We start from the raw sequence: 22,194 nt of genomic DNA, 5'->3' as shown, positions 1-22,194 counted from the left end.
CCTGCACAGTATTCAGGTTTTCTTAGCACTGAACCAATCTTCTGTTCATCGATTTTTTGATATAAGCACACTGGTACAATTTGACTGCTAGTGCGTACAGCTTAAGAGGATACTGTTGAAGAGTCAAATAATGTAATTCGGTAACTCTTTGCAAAAATAGCTTATGAATAGTTATTACTATTTAAAATAAAGATGGATCATCCTTTAGTACCATTTTCTTGTTGTTTTTTTTTTAAAAGCTCTGTACTTAGTCACCTAGTTCTTCCAAGAGCCAATTTATCACCACTGTGACCAAAATACATGCACTGTTTCCTTGGCAAACTTGTCTTAATGCTTAATAAATCACTTTCTACTACTATCACAAAGAAATCTAGCACCAATTAGTCCTCATACCTGCTAATTTCCTCTTTTTGAAGTTAACAGGGTCAATTAACATTTTTGCAGTTAAAACTGGCAGCTTCCGTAATTTTCAATCCATTCGAAAACACGATTTTAATATGAAAAAAGAACTGATCTAATTAGTAACCAGTAATTCAAAATACTGAAAAGCTCCATGATAAACTGTTACTAAAGCTTTAATAGAAATGGCCAAATGCTGCATTCATAGAACAAAATCTTTCTCTTGGTGAAAATAACTACCATCCAGGCCCAGCAACTAACTGTTCTTTAAAGAAAAATAAGTATTAACAGAAACTCGAAAGACTTAGTTGTAGGTTATTGCAGCTCACATTCAGGTGATATATTTCATGAAGATTGTTCACAAAACATGCAAGCCCCAAACTTCATCAGAATTTGAAGTTCCAGGTGACACGCAGAACAACTGGCCAAGGCCCTGACCAAGCTGCTCTACGCTGACTGTGTTTTGAGCAAGGGTTTGGCCCAGATGGCCCCTCAGCGTCCCTTTCAACCTATATTCCTATGAAACCATATCATACAATTTGCAAGGGAAGGGATAAAAAGGGGGGGGGGGGAAGAAAAAAAAAAAAAAGAAAAAAAAAAAAAACTTCTGGCATAGCCATGCCATGTGATACCTGGCATGTGAAGCAGCATTTTTCAGAACAGTATCAAAACCAGAGAAGGAAATAAAAACAAGAGCATTAAATATAGCAGTTAGGCAAGCATTATGAGGGGAGCAGGGGAAATGCACTAAATATTCCCTCCCCAATTTAAGGCTCCAATAGCATTTTGTTTGCTGCCCATTATTACAACACAACATAAAACCAAAACCTTGAATTTGATGCAAAAGCAAGGAACAGCCACAGTCAGCAAGATGGGCTAAAAACCACTAACTGTCTTTTTGGAAAAAGGGAGCTAGAGTCAGATTTCCAACTGCAAATTACCAAAATTCAGTATCAGCTCAGATACTAACATTACTCTTCCAGCACGCTTTTATAACTAATTACTACAAAGGTTATTTGAGTTGATTTTTAATAAAGGTGATTCCTTCATGTTTATATCCACCTTAGTCCTCCATGTAAAACTGCCTGATTTTCTATCTATAACTTCACAGTGGAATCTTATTTTAAACTTCTGAAGACACGATTCTGAGCAATAAACACACAACACATGGACTGAAAGAGAAAGCATTGTTGACGGATGATTTTTTCTGAATATCTGAGGGAATAATAATTTCCCCTCACATTCAAATAGATTCCGTTTCTTCAATGAAAACTAATAGAATAAGAACAGTATCTTAAATAAGGATGAGGAAAACATCTGATACAACAGATATTAAAGTATCTTTTGAAAATGCATTTTTCTTAGCAGTCACAAAACAGTGATGTTTGTCTGTATCTTGAATACCTTCTGCCTTACTTTCTTAACCACACAAACATGAAAGCAGTCATGTCCAGGACAAAGCTGTTTTGAAAACTGCAAGAGAAGTAATTTGCAGTTTACTTTCCAATACAGCAGTGGTATCTCACATATAAAGAATGCGATACTTCCTAAAATTTCAAAGTTTTTGAATTTCATCTTACTTTCTATTCTTTATTTAATGACCAATTTGTTTTGAGACATTGCATATCCTGCATCAAAGATCTCAACAGATTCAGAGAGTCATGGGTAGCTACCGCTGCATTCTAATACAGTGGACAACTGGTCATACAGTGTCTTTATGTGCATTTATGTCAAGCATTTACATACATCTTTCCCTTATGGATTTAATCACTGTAAAATCTCCATCTGTGAGCACTGTATAGATATATATGTTCAAGAGAAGCATTTATGGATTGGCTTCCATCCACTTGCCCTCATTTACTAACACGAAAGCTATATTCCTGTAGGTGTTATGGTGGAAAAACAGATAAAAGAAACAATTTCTACATAGACAAGTCCTTTACATGAGTAACTCTGAGGAGCTGGGGTTTTTTGTTGTGTTTGTCATACATTTTGTAACCCAGTAAAAATTGATTATATGCAGAAAAGCTGGTTGGGGTTTTTTTGTTTTGGTATGGCTTTGGGGAGTGTTAATTTTCTCCTAAGAAAAAGCCAGCCTCTGAGAAACAACTTCATGGAGAAGACTGTGAAGGTCGTGCTTCACTGCAGCTGTGCCAGCACAGGTAATGGCATCATGAGGAGTACTGATCAGGTCCAGGTTCCTCAGGCTTTGATTCATCATGTGAACCATGATGAAGATTAGACCAAATTGCAGTCTGGATCCTGGACTCTGACAGAGCAGTATCCTTGGAGAGGGTGTGAAATACAGGAGAAGCCACAAAAGAGAGCTCTGAAAGCTCGTTAAGTCTGTTTTTCACATGACAGCCACCTGATTTTAGATTCCAACATGAAAGCTCTTTTGCTTTAAGAGCATATGCTTACAGTATATTTCTGAACACCACTACCTTAAAAATAAAAACTATTTACAATTTAGGTTTGTCTTGTTTCTCTCATAACATGAATACAAAGCAAATACTAGGATAAAAGGATTACTGCGTACATAAACTGCTGTCCTTTCTCTCTCGGACATTTTACTTGAAAATAGCTATGCTAAAGCACTAATGTCAAAGTGCCTGTGCTCATAGCTTTTCTTGCAAAACATCAGGACTTTGAACTCCTTCAATGTGAAATTACAAAACACCTACTAGATTAAATGGAAGTTGTATAATCAGCCTGAAAGACATTTAAAGTTACATATTTCAGAATGTGTTTTTCTGAAGCACATAAACCTTACTTTAAATTTTAGAACAGCTTCCTGAACTACTTCGTTACTCATTTCCAAGCTGAAACATTCCTCTGCTCCCCAGTGGGAGCAGATGCCCAATGGATGTGTAGTTTGACTCTTTACTGAAATTCTGTACCCTTTGGAAGAAAATATTAATTTCAGATGCGTGTGTCTTAACAGAGCACTAAAATAACATTCTTCTGTTCAGACTATTGGCACTTTTAGATAATTGCTTTTCCATGTATTTTCAAAATGGCAGCACTTAGCAGTTAGGCTGTTAGGTTTCAAACAATTCCTAGTTTTTCATACAAGATAATGCATACCTGAAAGATAGTCACTTAATTTCTTGGCTTGAAAGAAAATCTCTGTAGAATTAGTGAACAAAGGGGAAATGTAAAGTGGATCAACCAGTTTTCTGGGTAGGCAGCAATACTCCCTACATTACTGATAAAATTATGCTCTTCAGGCTAGTATAAAAGTTATCTTATTTGCTTTTCCAGTTTATACTTGACACATGCACAAAAACTATGCTTCTACTTCTAGTGGAAGAAGTGTAATTAAAAGCAGTGATAAGCCACCTGACCGCTAGATATACAACAAGAACAAAAACCCACTCCATAGCAAAAGGACTTCAGACAAATTCAATTCTCCAGCAGATTTTGAGAGATGTTTATTAGTACTTACTGGACTGGAACTGAAGTCTAACAAAAACACCAAAAATCCATATAATTTTATCCATAGACGTCTACTCAGATCTTTAAGCATGGTCTAACACATAAATTATAGCCACTATGCTGATAACAAGATAACATTGGAACTCAGACAAATGCCAGGTTATAGTCTGGTGAAAATAATTTTATTTCAGATTCAACCCTTCTGAGTGTCAGCCTCACTTCATGAACATTACAAATAAGAGATTCCACTGCACTGCAATATGAATAGCAGGTTTAGTCTGCCTGTAAAAACCGACAGGCACACTTTTCCTCTTCTCCTTCTCGCCCGTCACTCACAAGCAGTTAAACTCTGGTGATTCCCTGCCTCCTCCACAGGATTGAAGCCCTTTTAACATCTACAGCTTCAATTGCAAAAAAAGTTTATTTAAAAGAAAAGTTTCTAAACTGCCTATATTAAAGATATCTACATTTCATCTCCTTTAAAATCACCATCTTTAAAATTTTAGATTAAATTCAAATTTGAAGTACGTAGCAAAACTTAATGGAAAGATCTTGAATCTGATTTTTATAAACCTAGCATCAGGAGAAGTGACAAAATCAAAAACCAAGTGAAGCATCCTTAAAATAAATGTATTAAAATGCATGCTATAAATTTGTCATTATTAGAAAAATATATATTTAAAGTTCTGGTCAGTTCTGGTAAACCCAAGTTAAAAATTAAAAAAAAAACAGAAGGGACCCATAAAAGCAGTAACATAACTAGCCACCTGGAACAATGACCATACTGGGAAATCTTGAAAGAACTGGAATTGGCTCTAAATTAAGAAAGGAAACTAAAAGATATAATGGCAGGAATATGTAAAATAATGACTGGCATGGAGATGTTTTTCCTAACACCTTGCTTCCTCTCATACCACAAAAAAAAAGGTAGCACTGGCCAATGAAATGGGAAGAAATATAAAATTAAATATATAATGTGTAATTAGCTTGTAGACTGCAAGAGACCATTGTACTCAAGACTGCAAAAAACATTATATGCTTATGTAGGAGGTAACAAGAACACCAACAGCTTCACTGTGAAGTATTAAAGTGTACATGGAATACAATCAACCTTTCAAATTTCACACCAGAGCAACTGATATGGTCTAGGAAAAACACTCCTATGGACTGGATGTTCCTTAATAACCCACTGCATGACTTTTTTGTGGGGTTGTTTTTTGTTTTTTTAAGTAATCTTAATCTGCTATGTCTATTGCTGATTGCTTTTAGGCGCATGTCAGATTAAATGGACCATTTCCATTCCTAGCCTTCAATCAAAATTCTTCAAAATGTGGAATTTTTAGCTTATTCTTAATCATGATTGCCACTGGGATTCTTTCATCGTGTGTATTTTATTTATCCTCTGTGCAGGCTTTAAAACAGAAATTTTTTTCTTAGCTCCGGTAAATGAAAAAAATGAACGTTCAGAACATTCCATTCCTCCCGCAATTAAATTATGAAAATGGAACTAAAATATAACTCTCAGATCATGTGTCATTGCAGCGCTACTTCATTACTTAAAGAATGAGATTTCAATAGTTTAGTGATCATTTCCATGCTGAAATCCCTGAATGGTCTGAAAACTTGGACAGCCTTTTGTCAACCTCCTATCATTACATTAAAATCTCGAACTCTTTACAGACACTGCACAATTTCCCTTCATCTCCTTTTTATGTATTTGAAAGAAACATTTTTGGTACAAAACAGTAGCCCTGTCAAGAGTTCCAATATTTTAAGCAAACCATAATTTCATAGTGAAATAAGAAGTTCTCCAAACAAATTTTTAACCTATGTGATTTCAACAACAAATGTTAGAAATGTACTTAAAAACCATTGTGCCAAGTTTTGAAGCTCTTTAAAAATGGACAGTTGTGTTTCTTTTTTAATTTTCTGTAACATCTGAATTTATTTTTAGGCTTTTAAGGGAAGCCTTATTTAAAATAAATTATGAAGGATCTTCCATGCAGAATCTAAAAGGATCTATAGAGCAGGTACAATGGAGAGTGTATACTTGTATACATACTGTTGATCTTCATGTACATTTATCCTGCAGCACAATGTTAAAATAAGTGATAACTGAAGAGATTTGGAAAAAAATTACAAAATCAAAATTATAAAAATGTTGTCAATCACTTTCTAACAGTGTCTAGTAATAGAGTAAAAAATTTCAAATCGCTAAACTTTAAGGTATTTTAAGTTCTCACATTTAGGAAGTAATATAAAATGTATTCTGTTTAATATACTTTGATTATATGATTTTACAATATGTAAATAAATACAATATGGGCAGCCTTACTATTTCAATCAAAATGTTACTACTTATTCATAAAGAGGCCTCATGATTACACAATCCACAGTTGCTAAAAATTATGATGCCCAGTTAGATCACAAATACAAAAGCTAAACAAAAGAGCAAACAAAAAAAAAGGAGAATAAAGTCTTACCCATTCCTGAAATATAAAACATGTGCTCTTTGAAGGCCTGTTTCCAAGAAAAAACCAAGTTCTTGTTCATGTGCAGTGGGCCCTGGCTTAGGGCTTCTGTTTTGTATATTTGCATTAATTACCTAGGAGAACAAAAGAAAAAGGAAAAAACATGTATGTAGGAAAAAATAAAAATCAATTTTGTGGACTTCCACACAGAAGCTAATACATAATGTCGGAGAAGTCTTTTTGCATTTGTAGGCAGTGGCTAGTAGAGTATTTCTATCCTTATCTCCATTCCCACCTAAACATAAATCATTTTGCTCTTGGCTATGCCCTTAACGATAATTTCTTCACCAAGCAGAAATGCCACTAAGAAAAATTTTATGATACTTTTTCAGAAATTTTTGTGAAGAATGGTATACAAAAGAGAAGTGTATGAAAATGCATATTTGCAACCTTACTCAGTAGCAGGAGGTGATGGTATTCAAAATCTAAAACCCTGTTAGGTCAGGAAAGACTGCTGCAGAAAGCAGCAAGAAGATCAAAAGTGGTCTCCAGAGTACTTTCCAAAAAACAACTTAGAAATAACTTCATTTGTGTTACATCAACATCAACAATTTGTATTACATCAACATTGAGAGAGCAAAAATGCTCTCTCAAAATGAAAAGCAATTAGCTTTCACTTGGCTTCATATTCACCGTGCATAGTCTACCAGCCACTAAAAGACAGTAACAAAATAAACAAACAAAAAACCCAAAGCAAAAACAACTAAAAAAATCAACAGTGTATGTATTAAAAAACAGTGTGAATTACTTTTCTCTCCCCCATCACATTGAAGTTTTCTTTTACGCTTTCTTTTGCTTGTGTGACCCTAACTGTATCTAATAACCCCTTCAAAGACAATGGCCAAATGACAGGTCTGCGACTTGTAAGCAATAGGTCTGAAAAAGAGGGTCAGATTGATATTGCTAGCTTGCTTCATTCTAATAGTATTCACAAGACAAAGAATAGAGCCCCAAGTGTATTGTCTTTTGTTGAGACATATCTCGAAGTCCAAATAAAATGCAGTAGTGTGTAACCCCTAGAAATAAAGGGTACACAGATTTTCTTTTCTTTAAAAAGAAGCATTTATAACACTTGAAGGGTTTCTGCTAAGTGGTAAGGAACAGGTTAATGGTGTAAATGAAAACAAGAGGAGGAAATAAAGAAGCCTATGTATCACTTTAAATTCAAATAAAGCCTGAAGCTTTTAAATCATGAAGCATTACGCTCTTTACAAATAAAGAGCCTAACTTTAAATTTCCATAATCCATAACTTATAAATGGGGGAGGGGGAAGAAAACAGTAATTTGCCTAATATTCTGCAGAGTTGTTTGTAGGTTACATTTTGTCTAACGTGAAGAAGCTTTCAGCAGTAAAAAAGAGGTTTTCTACATACCTAGTACCTCAGATTTTTGGCTATCTTTCTACTCATAGTATGAAAAGTAGACCAACTCTGGAGTCCAGATTCAGATGTAGACAACTGTCTCTTTAGGAAAAATATCCAAGTACTTTTAACAGTAACTGTAGTTTCATACATACAAATGAGTAATATATTAATGAGATAAAATGACAAACGGACTATCAAGTCCTAGAACACTGTCCTGATCCAATTTATAGAGCTATGAAGATTTATCTCAAGTTCACCTATGTTTTAAAATCATATGTTTTTCTGTCTATCATATCTGGTGATTTTTTTCATTGTCCCAGGATTGTGCCTATTAGTTGAAGCAAACACTCTTTCATTTACTATTCTGGACACCCCACTGATACATAAAGCATCTTGTTGACAGGTAACAATGTTATTTCAGAATTTCACTTTTGAGTAGTTTTATAAAGAAGGTTTAAGAGCAGTGAAGTTTTTGGCTACAAATAAACATCAACAAGATCAATTTTCAATCTTCATAGCTTTGTTTTGAAATAAATTCTTTTCAAGAATTATTGAAAAGCTAGTAAGTATATACACACAATGTACATATTCCTACATGTGTGTTTGAAAGACACTGTAATCCTATGTTCATAAATGAACTACCATAGGATAACAGAGGCCACAGATCAGCATCTTAAATATACATAATAGTTCAGAGGAGCTCTATCCCTTTTTAGAGGTCATAATGAGAGAACAGTCAGAAGGGCAGCTACCAGACATCCATTAAGTCACACTATTGCCCAATTGTAAGCGTGCACTGAAGTCCTTAGAAAACACGTATTAGAGTTACCAAAATGCTGGTAACACCACATGAAAGACGAGCCATGCAATTCTTCAATTAAGCAAATCATCCTAGCTTACCCTTTCTGTCTCCTGAAGGTACAGAAGAGCAATATCCCCAGCCTTCTCATAGCATGTAACAATTTCTTGTTCACGGTCCACATGGAGGTTGCTAGCCGAAGAAGAAATTGGCAGCTTCTCAAGACAGAGACCTGAAAAAAATTGTAAAATTAAATGAAGCATTAAAAACTAATGTCATATAATACTATACCTCAAATAGTCCAGGCTAAGCCCCTTTGATCAGGAGAAGGAACAAAGAAAAAAAATAACTACCAAATATTTATGAAGACATGGTCCTCTCATACTGACACTAGTAAGTATGTAAGTAAGAGTGACTCCTCCTTAATAATTATAAAACCAATAACAGCAATTGTTTTAAAGCAATTTTGATTTAAAAGACATTAGGACAGTCTACCACAAAAGTACCTAGTGTCTTTCTTTACCAGTTTTAAATTACTGAATACATCTTCACTTTTCCAGAGTGATCACAGAAACGAAGACAGGGTGTAAAAAGGCTCTCAAGGTAATATGAAATTTAGTAACCACACAAGAAAGTGCAGAAGCACCTATAAAAACAAATATATTTTCAAAAAAAAAAAGGGTTTAGGAACTGTAATTTTGGTATTTAAATTTAGTAGGAGGTAGCTTGCTCTCATCAAGGTACAGAAGTCTTTTCCTTTCAGGACTTTATTAAACTTACCCAACTAATACATTATCTGGCACTTAGAAGGAAAAAAAAAAAAAAGTATTTGCTTGTCTAAAATAAAAACCCAACAACTCTTACTAATCGACGCTATCCTCTACACAAGCCACTTCTATTACAGTTATTTTCAAGATAATCAGAGAAAACAGCTGGAAAGGACCTCAAGAACACTAATCCCTCTGTCTGACCGAGGAATCAACCAACCCCAGACACCTGTCTAACCTCTTCTTAAAAGCTTCTGACAATAGGGATGCCTCAGCCTTCCAATGCAAATTATTATAGCGCTCAATTATTCTCACAGTTAGTATGTTTTCCTAACATCTACATCTCCCTCCCTAGATTAATTACTCCTAGTTGTTTTCACAGAGAGATTATTCCTTTTTTTACAAAACGTTTTGTCAATGTTTATCTAGAGAGAGAGACATGCGTGCAACAAAGAATGTCAATTCCCACTCATTTCTCTTTTCATGCTTCCTTGACAGCTAATCATTCTTATCTCCTCTGGACACTCTCCAATCGGTTACCTCTGTTTTGACTCACTGTGCCAAAACTGGATACACGGCTCCACTTGAACCTCAATAGCATTGAGCAGAGAAGATGAAAGACTTCCTGGTTTTGATATAGGATACTTACGAAAAAAAAGACTCAAATCAGCAGAATTTTAGTGCCTTCCCTTACATATTAGTAAAACATTCTCTTCTGCTTATGATCTGCAACAGATCACCAGATCATATTCTGCAAGCCAACTGCCTCATCAGTTACCCCATCTTATATTTGCTTGAATTATTTGAAATGTAGCACTTTCCAGGTGTTCTTCAGAGATTTATTTCAGCTCGTTCTTCCAGCTTGTCAGCAGTCAATGCTGATCCTAAAGTGCCTTCAACTTCTCCCACATTAATATAATTCACCATTTAAATGACCATATTCTCAATTCATCATCCAAGGTTCTGAGATTCCATTGCTGGAGAAACTAAAAACAACAAGAAAACACATACCTATGTATCGGTTGGATGCCTGTAGAATGACAGGTAGTACAAAACCTCAGTTTGGACAACAGTTTATCAAAGGATTTCTGCCCATCAATACTGTAAGATGAGGACAGTATGTTTCATTGGAATTACAATAGTTTTCTTACTAAAACAACTTGGGAAGACACAGACATGGAATCGGAGTTTGTTTATGGATAAAATCAACTTATGCAATATTGTGGCCTCCAGATTCTTCTAAAGCATCTATTAAGTTTCAATATCTCCCTGTAGAAGTATAATTCTATTGGGGTTGTTCAACCTGGAGAAGAGAAGGGTCTGAGGAGACCTTATTGCAGCCTTCCAATACTTAAAGGGGACCTATAAGAAAGATGTGGATGGACTTTTTAGCAGGGCCTGTTGTGACAAGACAAGGGGTAATGGTTTTAAACTAAAAGAGGGCAGATTTAGGCTAGACAGAAGGGAGAAATTTTTTATGATGATGGTGGTGAGACACCGGAACAGGTGAACTGAACCACGAGAAAAGTGGTAGATGCCCCATCCCTAGTAACATTTCAGGTCAGGTTGGTCAGGGCTCTGAGCAACCTGATCTAGTTGAAGATGTCCCTGCTCATTGCAGGGGGATTGGACTAGATGACCTTTAAAAGGTACCTTCCAACCCAAAGATTCTATGAATTCATCTGTATAAAAAAACAGCAAGCCATATTTCCAGCTTAAGAGGATGAATTAAGTCTGTATCAGAGTTTGCTGGCCACCTTTACCCTCCAATCCACCCTTTTACCAGTACAAACAACATATATCCTACAGCTCTATTTGCTAGCTATACACCCAGTTAAGACAAAATCCTGACTCCACTACTAACTGCTCTGCTAAAGACAAAATAAAATGCAATATACTTTTCAAAAACCTACACATTCCTAAAGAGCCCACACATGGAAGTAGTCTGTCTCATAAAAACTGCCAAACCTGTATATAACAGACACTGGACTTTTCTAACATGTTATGGTTTCCACCTACCTTATCTCTAAAAATAAACCATATTTGAAAATAGTCTAGAGTAGCCTGTGCTAATCTGCTTTCTTTCAATTTTTCAATCAAATAGCAAATATCTGAGAGGTTTTATTGCTAATTGTAAGTCATAGACCCAAAAGCAGCAAGATTAAACTATACAAAAAGCTCAGTTACCCTGATCCTGCAGTAGGCTTGAATTGACCCTCTGATAAGAATATTTAAATGTAAGGTTGATGCTGGATACAAAGTTTGCAGTTACCTACACAAATGCTTTCAAACTCAGACTTAGAGTTGACCATAAAATATAATAAATGAGCTGCAATAAAAATGTCAAATGACTGAAAGCATGAGATAGTTGGTAAGTGGATCACTCTTCCTCACCCCTTCTCTCACATGACATGAACAGCCAGTGCCCCACAGTAATCCTCCACTACATGAAACATACTACTCAGCTGGCTATTTGTAGATTTGAATTGGATTTATTATTTTTGTATTTTATGGCCACAACTATAATCATTTTCATTGAAAAACTCACTGTAAGAACACTCTCTCATTTTAGCTGAGAATTTTCTTTAAAATATGAAAGCACCTCAGTGCTATGCCAGAAACTTTAAGTAATACCGAAGGGAAAGACAAAAATCTAAGTGTCCTTTGATGACGTACATAATACTGTTTCTTAGCATAACTTTATTATACAGTTAGTATTCAATGTATTTTTCCTTGTATGTTTATTACAACCCAGGAAAGTATGTCTATTTTAAGCATACAATGCTTTGGAGCAGGAAGTTCATTTGGAGAACTATCCTGAAACGACCACTTAACAGGATGGTTTGGACACTTTATTTGGTTTGATGACACAAGGAATAATTACAATTCAATACTACATTAAAAATGAAAAAAGATCAACTAGAAGAAAAACGTGGAATAAATTATTATTTCTGTAATAGGTTACTTGTTTAATTTTTTTCTTAAAACCAGAAGAAATTTAAAAAATTATGTATTAAATTACATAAAAGTATTTTTAAATTCTAAATATAAATAGCAACATAGCAATAATATACAACCGCATAATATAACACCCACTTCTTCGTAAGAATAGTGTGAAATGATAAAAAATGAATTAAAATAAGGGATTATTATGTTAGGCCCTTGTAAAAAGAACAAGTGCTAACACAGAGAACCGAGAAACACATGAATTCAGCAGAATTTTGGGGTTTTTGACCATGGGGTGGTTTACATGGCACGGGGCCTCCTGGCAGCAGATGGAGTACAAGTGTCTCCAAGGGGAAAAAGGATTCTTGCTTACGAGCTGGCAGGCCTCATTGAGAGGGCTTTAAACTAGATTTGAAGAGGGAAAGGGATAGAACCAGGCTCACTAGAGATGAGCCTAGGGGCGGCATGCCGGAGTTGGGAGTTAAATCAATAGCCCAGGTCAAGTGCACCTACACCAATGCATGCAGCATGGGCACCAAACAGGAGGAGCTGGAAGCCATTGTGCAGCGGGACAGCTATGATGTAGTTGCCATCACAGAAACATGGTGGGATGCTTCTCATGACTGGAGTGCTGCAATGGATGGCTATAAACTCTTCTGAAGGGATAGGCAGGGAAGGAGAGGTGGTGGAGTGGCTCTGTATGTTAGGGAGTTTTGATTGTATAGAAATCAACGATTCTGAAGACCAAGTAGAGTGCTTATGGGTAAGGATGAGGGGGAAGGCGAATGAGGGAGATATTCTGCTGGGAGTCTGTTATAGACCACCTAACCAGGATGAAGAGGTAGATGAAACATTCTATAAGCAACTGGCAGAAGTCTTGCAATCGCTAGCCCTTTTTCTTGTAGGGGACTTCAGTCTACCAGACATCTGTCGGAAGTATAACACGGCAGAGAGGAAACAGTCTAGGAGGTTCCTGGAGGATAACTCCCTGACAAAGCTGGTGAGTGAGCCCACCAGGGGAGGTGCCTTGCTGGACCTGCTGTTTATGAACAGAGAAGGACTGGTGAGAGATGTGGTGGTTGGAGGCCGTCTTGGGCTTAGCGACCATGATATGATAGAATTCTCAGTTGTGAGCGAAGTAAGGATGGGGGTTAGCAAAACTGCTACCATGGACTTCCGGAGGGCAGATTTCAGCCTGTTCAGGTCACTGGTTGAGAGTGTCCCTTGGGAGACAGTCCTGAAGGACAAAGGGGTCCAGGAAGGCTGGACAGCCTTCAAGAAGGAGATCCTAAAGGCGCAGGAGCAGGTGGTCCCCATGTGCCATAAGACGAGCTGGTGGGGAAGGCAACCGGCCTGGCTGAACAGGGAGATTTTGCTGGGACTCAGGGAAAAGAGGAGAGTTTATTACCTCTGAAAGAGGGGGAAGGCAACTCAAAAAGAGTACAAGGATCTCATTAGGTCAAATAGAGACAAAATTAGAAAGGCAAAAGCCCAGCTAGAGCTCAATCTGGCCACAGTCGTAAAGGATAACAAAAAATGCTTCTACAAATATATTAACAACAAAAAGAGAGACAAGGAGAATCTCCACCCCTTACTGGATATGGTGGGGAACATTGTCACCAAGCATTAGGACAAGGCTGAGATACTTAATGCCTTCTTTGCCTCAGTCTTTAATAGCCAGTCCAGGTATCCGCAGGGTATTCAGCCCCCTGAGCTGGAAGATGGGGATGGAGAGCACAATAAACTCCTCATAATCGAGAAGGAAACAGTTAAGGACCTGTCACCTGGATACCCACAAGTCTATGGGGCCGGATGGGATCCACCCGAGAGCAGTGAGGGAGCTGGCGGAAGAGCTTGCCAAGCCACTCTACATCATTTATCAGCAGTTCTGGTTAACAGGGGAGGTCCCGGAAGACTGGAGGCTTGCCAGTGTGACACCCATCTACAAGAAAGGCCGGAAGGAGGATCCTGGGAACTACAGGCCTGTCAGCCTGACCTCTGTAACAGGGAAGATCATGGAGCAATTCATGCTGAGGGTGCTCACAGGGCACCTGCAGGACAACCAAGGCATCAGGCCCAGCCAGCATGGGTTCATGAAAGGCAGGTCCTACTTGACCAACCTGATCTCCTTCTATGTCCAGGTGACCCACCTAGTGGATGAGGGAAAGGCTGTGGATGTTGTCTACCTGGACTTTAGTAAAGCCTTTGACAGCATCTCCCACAGCATTCTCCTGGAGAAACTGGCGGCTCGTGGCTTAGACATGTTTACTCTTCGCTGGGTGAGGAACTGGCTGGATGGCCGAGCCCAGAGAGTTGTGGTGAACAGCGTTAAATCCAGCTGGCAGCCGGTCACAAGCGGTGTTCCCCAGGGCTTGGTTCTGAGGCCAGTCTTGTTCAATAACTTTATAGATGATCTGGATGACGGGATCGAGTGCTCCCTCAGTAAGTTTGCAGATGACACCAAGTTGGGTGGGAGTGTTGATCTGCTGGAGGGTAGGAGGGCCCTGCAGAGGGATCTGGACAGGCTGGATCAATGGGCAGAGATCAAGTGTATGAGGTTTAATAAGGCCAAGTGCAGGGTCCTGCACTTCGGCCACAACAACCCCATGCAACGCTACAGCCTTGGGGAGGAGAGGCTGGAGAGCTGCCCGGCAGAAAAGGACCTGGGCGTGCTGGTTGACAGCCAGCTGAATATGAGCTGGCAGTGTCCCAGGTGGCCAAGAAGGCCAACAGCGTCCTGGCTTGTATCAGAAATAGTGTGTCCAGCAGGAGGAGGGAAGTGATCGTGCCCCTGTACTCGGCACTGATGAGGCTGCACCTCAAATACTGTGTTCAGTTTTGGGCCCCTCACTCCAAGAAGGATGCTGAGGTGCTGGAGCATGTCCAGAGAAGGGCAACAAAGCTGGTGAGGGGTCTGGAGCACAAGTCTTATGAGGAGCAGCTGAGGGAACTGGGGTTGTTCAGTCTGGAGAAGAGGAGGCTGAGGGGAGACCTTATCGCTCTCTACAACTACCTGAAAGGGGGTTGTGGTGAGGTGGGTGTTGGTCTCTTCTCCCAAGTAACTAGCAATAGGACGAAAGGAAATGGCCTCAAGTTGCGCCAGGGGAGGTTTAGATTGGATATTAGGAAAACTTTCCTCACCGAGAGAGTGGTCAAGCATTGGAACAGGCTGCCCAGGGAGGTGGTGGAGTCACCATCTCGGGAAGTGTTCAAAAAATGCGTGGATGTGGCGCTTCGGGACATGGTTTAGGGGGCATGGTGGCATTGGGTTAACAGTTGGACTTGGATGATCTTGAAGGTCCCTTCCAACCTTAGTGATTCTGTGTTTCTGAATTTCAAAGAAATACCTATCACCCGAAATTATCTGCTGAAGACTGCTGAATACATTTAGATAGGTCAAGTCTCCTCTTTGTGCTTGCTCCCACACTGCCAAGCAGGAATCTCTACTATTCTCCCTCAAAAGGGGGAGAATTTGTTTAACTGTTTAAACTTTTTTGAGATATTCAGAAAAGAGGTTCATGTTACTGCTACAAAAATATTACTGCATTTGTTGTAAAGGTCATAGCTACTGGTTTATTTAATTTTTATTGGTTATTTTGTTTTAGTCTGCATTCAAGAATATTACATCAGTTGGTATCACAAGTTGACTTTGATATTCATGGCTTTTAAGTTTAAGCCCTTCCAGTCAAAATCACCTTCAAGTAAAAGCTTCCAACAAACTGGGTCAGTTTTATTTCAGGAAGGAACTTATCTAATACATATCTAGTCCTGATATCAAGCAAGATGACTCCCGAGGGAAAACAAATTGAGAAGCAGTGAAATGAATACAAATCCATACTGGTTAAGCCTACCTGTTTTGCAAAGTAACTCTAAAATTGCTTGTTTAAAGAGTAGAACAGCAACAGTATTTGGACAAGAAAAGTGTATGCCTGATATTTAAATTACATGATAACTTGCAAAGGTTTTCTTTAAAGCTTCAAAAACTTTATAAATTGTCCATATTTTGTAACAGATTCAGAAAGCAAACAGTAGACCATTTTGTCACTTATTCCAAATGGCATTCTTTGTCTCAAAGCAGTGGTCAAGGTTATGCCAAGTAAACTATTTAATTTTTGCAAATACAAGAACAGATCAGCTCTACCTACCACCACATATGCACACACTAACCACTACTCAAAAAAGAGGAGGACTCAGTAAGAACTAGTAACAAACTAACAATTTTAATAAGCCCCCATGCAACAGATTTGCTTACTCTTAGATAACCAACTTGTTTTTTATATTAAGGACAATGACAGTAAAACTTTTAATTTACAAACCACTTAAAAAAAAAAAAAAAGCAGACCCAACTTCTGTAGGAAAACAAATTAACTAACACTCATATTTCATTATACAGAGTAAAACAAAAGTTACTCTAAGGTCAAAAGAGAATCCATAGCACAGTTCAGATCTTTACTAAGTACTCCCACCACCCAGACAGCTACTGAGACCATTAAAAAAAAATCCCACAAGGCTGAGAAAAGCCTATCACATTTACTGCATGGTATAGCTGAGGATTTTCCAAGATGCCAGACAGTACCTTGTCTGCATAAGTGCTACTAAATTTTAGGGATCATGAATAATAATGGATCTCATGGTTTATCTACTGTTTTCAGTAGACAAGCCAAAGGACAGAGGAAAATCAGTGAAAGACTATTTTATACTTAAGTAAATAAACATGCTTCTGCAAGAGAGGAAGAGTCACATCAATAAACAAAGATTTCTGGGTTTGCTTCCTGTTTTCCTTAAACGGACACATAAAATCTAAGTGTGTTTTAGTATACAGCACTTACTCTTCCCTATATGATATGCAAAGCAACACTGGTAAGTGTTCCAAATGCTGTAAACACACAAAAAAAAAACCCTTTCACCTCCTTTTAAAGAAACTTCATATTTATCTTATATATTTAGTACAAACAATTATATAGACTATGGCAAACATTTCCTAGTCATTTTAAAAAAGGAGCTGAAATAATCTAGAGTTACTGCTATCAAGAAACTCCCACAGTTTATTTCTGGCTTTAGAATGAACACTGCTAATCTCACTGAAAGGAAGGACTTATTTCTAGAAGTCCTCAATCAAAGATTATGACTTGTGTGCAGTGAATTCTTTTAGAAAGTAAAGCACGAATTTTTTTCCTCTTCAATTCCTACTGGTATTTGTAAAGTAATTATTATAAAGGAAAGGAGTAAAAGTAAGAATAGAAAGTAGAGAAATATATTTATAATAAACTACTCCTTACTTTCAGTTACTGCAGATACACTGTCTTAGTAGGAATCGCCTATTTTTTTAGACAATCTAAGGAAATACAAATAATTAATTTCTCTGATTTTTTGAGTATCTTGTATTTCTCCCCCCCCCCCATGCCAAGACACAGAGAAAAAATTCACCAACAACTGTCAGGATGCTAGTTTTATATCCAATTAGCTTTCCAGAAAATGCATCAGAAAGAAGGTCCATACCCTCTTCTCTCAGCATACTTAAATTTAAGGGAAGCTGCTCCGGCCAACCACTCTTTTAAACACACACTACTTAGAATTAATTCTGTCCTAAATGAAACCCCGAGCAACATAAGCACAACTTTCTGGAGTTGAAGACAGCATTTTATCATGTATGCTCATACTGCAATGTTATTTCATTGGTACGGCTTTTCTAGTACCATAGTTATGCTAGTGCTTCTCAGTGTCTTGAAGTTTCTAAAAGTTAAAAAAAAAAAACAAAAACAAACAGGAACATTCATCTCTTTTCTGAAGTAAACAACTACTTATTAATCCAAGCAATCAATAAAACCATAAGAGTATTTGGGGATTTCTTGTAATGTCATTTGAGATAACTGTTGTGAAGTGATTGGTCACGCTTTTCCTCTAAATGTAACGGCATTCAAATCTCTGCATTTTCTTAAAAGCACAAAACAGACTTTTACAGTATTTTTAAACCAAAGAGATCAGAATTTTCACAGATGCATTTGTTTCTTACAAACCATGTGCCAGACAATTTTTGCTTTACAGTACAGCCCTTTGACAGACAAGCAACTTCTGGAGAGGCTGAAAAAGTTCAAACTACAGATAAAACCTGGGAAAAGGACTGATCGTTGTTGTAGATCCTGGAGCGAGTGAATCCCTGCCCAAAACAGAAGAGCTGCACACCACTGCACGGAGTGGTCATCAAGAAAGCTGTTCATTCAGGAGAAAGAAGATGGTTCAACTCTGGAATTTATACTGAATCGTTTTGCTGTATAGTGTCAGGATTGCTCCTACAAGCACCTCTGAGGAAAAAAGATCAGGCTCTACTATGAGACCAGTTCTTCCTGTGACATGAGGAGAAAAAGGCCAAAAATCACTAATTTTAATTTTGGCCCAACATTTTTTCCCTCTCCTCACACTGCCAAAGGCAAGAATTTTAAGACATTACAAAGATTCTGAAGAAACTAAGAACAAGAAATATCACACCACCAAAACACCCAAGTCCTAAAGAAGCCTATTTTAATAAGCAGCAAATTATTTTCATTCAGTGTTTGGATTTCAAACATCAGAGCTAAAAGCAGCACTGAGGAAAGCAGCACCAACCCCTGGGTTCCCCCCCAGAGTCCCTGGTCCAGCAGGGCAGAAGTCCTAACAACAGATGGAGTAAAAGACAAGCTTTAACACACAAAGTTTGAAGTACCAATGTCACAGGCCTCCTAGTCATGGTCTGCAAACTGCTTGCTGATGGGCTGCAACGTTCTCACAGCCATATAGGTGGAGGGAACTTAAGGAAGTTTAGTTCTTGACCCATTGCCTAATGAGGCTAGAGATCCCTGGCATAATTACTAAAACAGCTTTCATTTAGCATTCTTCCATGAAGAGCTGCTTGGTGTCTGCCGACACAGGCTAGCAGTGCACAAGATCTCATTACAATCGTATATGATTAAAGTTAAGTGCAGCATCTTTTGCTAACTGCAAAGTAGCAATTCACAGGCACCTGACACTTCCACTGAACCTAATGAGTACTTCCATGTTTCTGCAAATAGAATTAATTAATAGCCAATCATTTAACTTGGTAAATGCAACATTAAATTTGAGTATGGGTCAGCAGCAGTAAAGACAGTGTCACCTTACTCAACATACATCATCTAAATATACACACAGTTATTTGAACAGGCAATATGAGGCGTAAAACAGCCTGCAGCAATAAAGGCTACAATGCTGTAATGCTGCAGTCTAACTTACATATGACATCCCTCATATACTTAACAAGAATTTGTTACTGCAATACAACACAGCCATCTTGACAGATACCTGCAGTAGTCTACAAATCTACTACACTATAGTAAATATAAACACAATTTATTTACTAAAATCAAGCTTACAAAGTTGCAGACTTTAAGAAAAGTCAGACTTGTAAATTGCTATGCTCATCTATAAGCATTTGTTGAAAGAAGCACTAATTTTTAATGCCACATACTATAAATTCATTTTTCAATCATGTCTTTTGACTTATGCAGCAGTATCAGAATCATGTTACCTAAGATTTCAATAAGCTTATATCCCAGTTAAATATATACTTGTTATTTCAGTGTTACTGACAAGTTGCACCTCCCCAAATTAACACCTCGATATCCCGCTGTGCATGCATCTCATCTCTGCTTCCATAAGCAAACAAAAATTGCTTAGAAACATAGGAGATATTGCCATGCACAGTATTTGAATAAAGCCTGTGTGTGCTTTGCAGTATTATTACCTCATTCATATACTGCTGAAAACTTGCAGAAACTTAATTGTCCTGTTCCCAGAGGCCATATCCTTAGGAGAATATTAGCTTCAGCCATTATTAAAATGGATTCTAAATATATGCTTCTATATGGTAATAGCGTATAGAGAATTTTTTCTGGTTGGTTTTCGAAGAGAAGGGAGTAGGAAAATTTGGAGCTAGCTACCCAAGCCTAACTTGAAAAAGTCATACATATACAGTCTTTAATTCTTCTTTATGGATTCTTAACTTGTCTTATTTCAACTCTTCATAAGTTAAGATTTTCCTCAGTCTCAGAATTGAGCATTGCAAATTAAACTGATCTAGTAATTAAACTGATCTAGTAAAGAAAGTAAACAAATGGACACTAAGAGACAAAATTTACTTCTTATAACAAGGGAACCTGCTCTACTTATTGGAAGATAGTCATTCCTAAGATACTTAAATATCAAATATGTAATACAGCCAGAAATATGCAAAACCCCTCTACATTTTACTTTGAACCAAGACGTGCCACCACAACCTCAAGACTGTCCTTCACCACTCCTCCCCCCGGTCAGCCTCATTTCTTAGCTTTGCTCTTCCTGCATAAGACAGCTCTAATAACAGATACAGATGGCTAAGCTACACCTGTGGCAGAAGTAAAAAAAAATCTGCTTTTTTCTGTACTGTTTCTTAAAACTTCATATTGAAGGTATGACCCACTCCTGTGAGCTACCACCTTAACTGTTACCAAAAAAGAAGGAAAAGGCAACAGCTTCAGGGAGCTGCTTCCAGCAACTTTCATACACCTGCTTTCAGGCCAGCACTTTACCACAACGGAATCATGCAAACCTGCCTGAATGTCCTCCTTTTATACCATTTTTCTTCCCCTCATCACACCCTCTTGAAATAAGCTGCACCTCCAACCATAGACATTTCACTACAGAAAACCGTTTTATCAAGATGTTTTTCCTCAGCTTTTGTGTCAAATGTAATTACAAGCAGACAGGGGGAAAAACTAAAAAACAGATCCAAATAAGTATTCTCACTTTTTTGCAAATACTAAGTGGCCCGTTGATTTGAAAACCTCTATCTTTTCATTTCTATGTTTTATGTGACATTTAAAAATTACCAAATTACCCTACTCGATTTCTTTAAGTAAGTCTTTGGATCTAAGAAAATTATGTATCTAATATCAAAACTATGATTTTATTAATACTCCAACTATCTCACACAACACCTTCTACATAAACATACAGAGTCTACAGAGGCATTACTCAGAAGCACAGCATCAAAATCAGCTCTCGTCTTAAAGAAAACACTACATCTAATCCAGAACTGGATTCTATGTGTGGGCACATACACACACATGCACAAAAAAAAAGTATCGGTGTAAGGTCAAAAATGTATGCCTGTCCATGAAGTTAACCACATAAAAGAAGACCATCCTCCACTACACCTCTAATTTTAACTTGTGAATTTGAAGAAATGGTGAAGAAAGGCAGGAAAATATCAGAATTGGACTACATTCAGTGTACTATGTGGTAGTTACCTCCTTGCAACTTTTGCATGAGCGATGTCTAAACAGTGCTGAGTCCTGTTAGTTAATGGACTATGTTAGTTAATCAAGTTTCTGAGGCTTTGTCTCATGCATATTCACATGGCCAGTCTACTCTCTGCTGTTTTAATGGACACAGCAGCAGATAACTTTTCATCAGACCACTCTTGCATCTTCTAGTCAAGACAAAGCATAAGACATCAGTACTAGCAGTGGCTTTTGTTGCCAGAAGCCAGAAAAAAACCAAAACCAAACAACTTGTCCTGTCCCTTGAATTTCTTTCAAAAACGTTCTTTTTGCTGACCATTATAAACAACTGCCCATGAGCTTTTCAGTCTGATGAAATACAGCAGATCTTTTATCATCACACTAACAATTTTGAACATTTTCCCGAGGAGAAGTGACAGACAGGAATCACTTTCCAGCACTGCTTGGGCACAGAGGCCCTGTGATTCCCCACATATCACAGGCTGTTAAAGAGACACATGTAAAGGAAACAGAAAAGATTTCAAAGGTAATTTGATAGGTTTTTCTCTCAGTTTTTTTTTTTTTTTTAACTTTTACAATGATACATTTTGACAAATCTATCAAGAAGCTTTCTTTGGAAGATTTGAAGCACCATTTCACTAATTAGACATTTCCAAG

The 22,194-nt window shown here is 37.6% G+C and overlaps 1 protein-coding gene across 3 annotated transcripts in view; it reads right to left on the bottom strand.

Moving 5' to 3' along the window:
* TTC7B (tetratricopeptide repeat domain 7B) overlaps window positions 1-22,194 on the bottom strand; it is a gene marked incomplete at both ends in the record, with an annotated part of 151,145 nt that overhangs the window by 104,201 nt on the left and 24,750 nt on the right. For all 3 annotated transcript variants that reach the window (XM_082000320.1, XM_082000321.1, XM_082000322.1), the window contains 2 exons: window positions 6,321-6,442; window positions 8,633-8,763. In XM_082000320.1, coding sequence (XP_081856446.1) covers window positions 6,321-6,442; window positions 8,633-8,763 — 253 coding nt within the window. The remainder of the gene's footprint in view (window positions 1-6,320; window positions 6,443-8,632; window positions 8,764-22,194) is intronic.

This window comes from Phaethon aethereus, assembly GCF_964289735.1.
Source record: "Phaethon aethereus genome assembly, chromosome: 5".
Taxonomy (NCBI): Eukaryota; Metazoa; Chordata; class Aves; order Phaethontiformes; family Phaethontidae; genus Phaethon; species Phaethon aethereus.
This window is presented reverse-complemented; position numbering and strand designations above follow the sequence as displayed.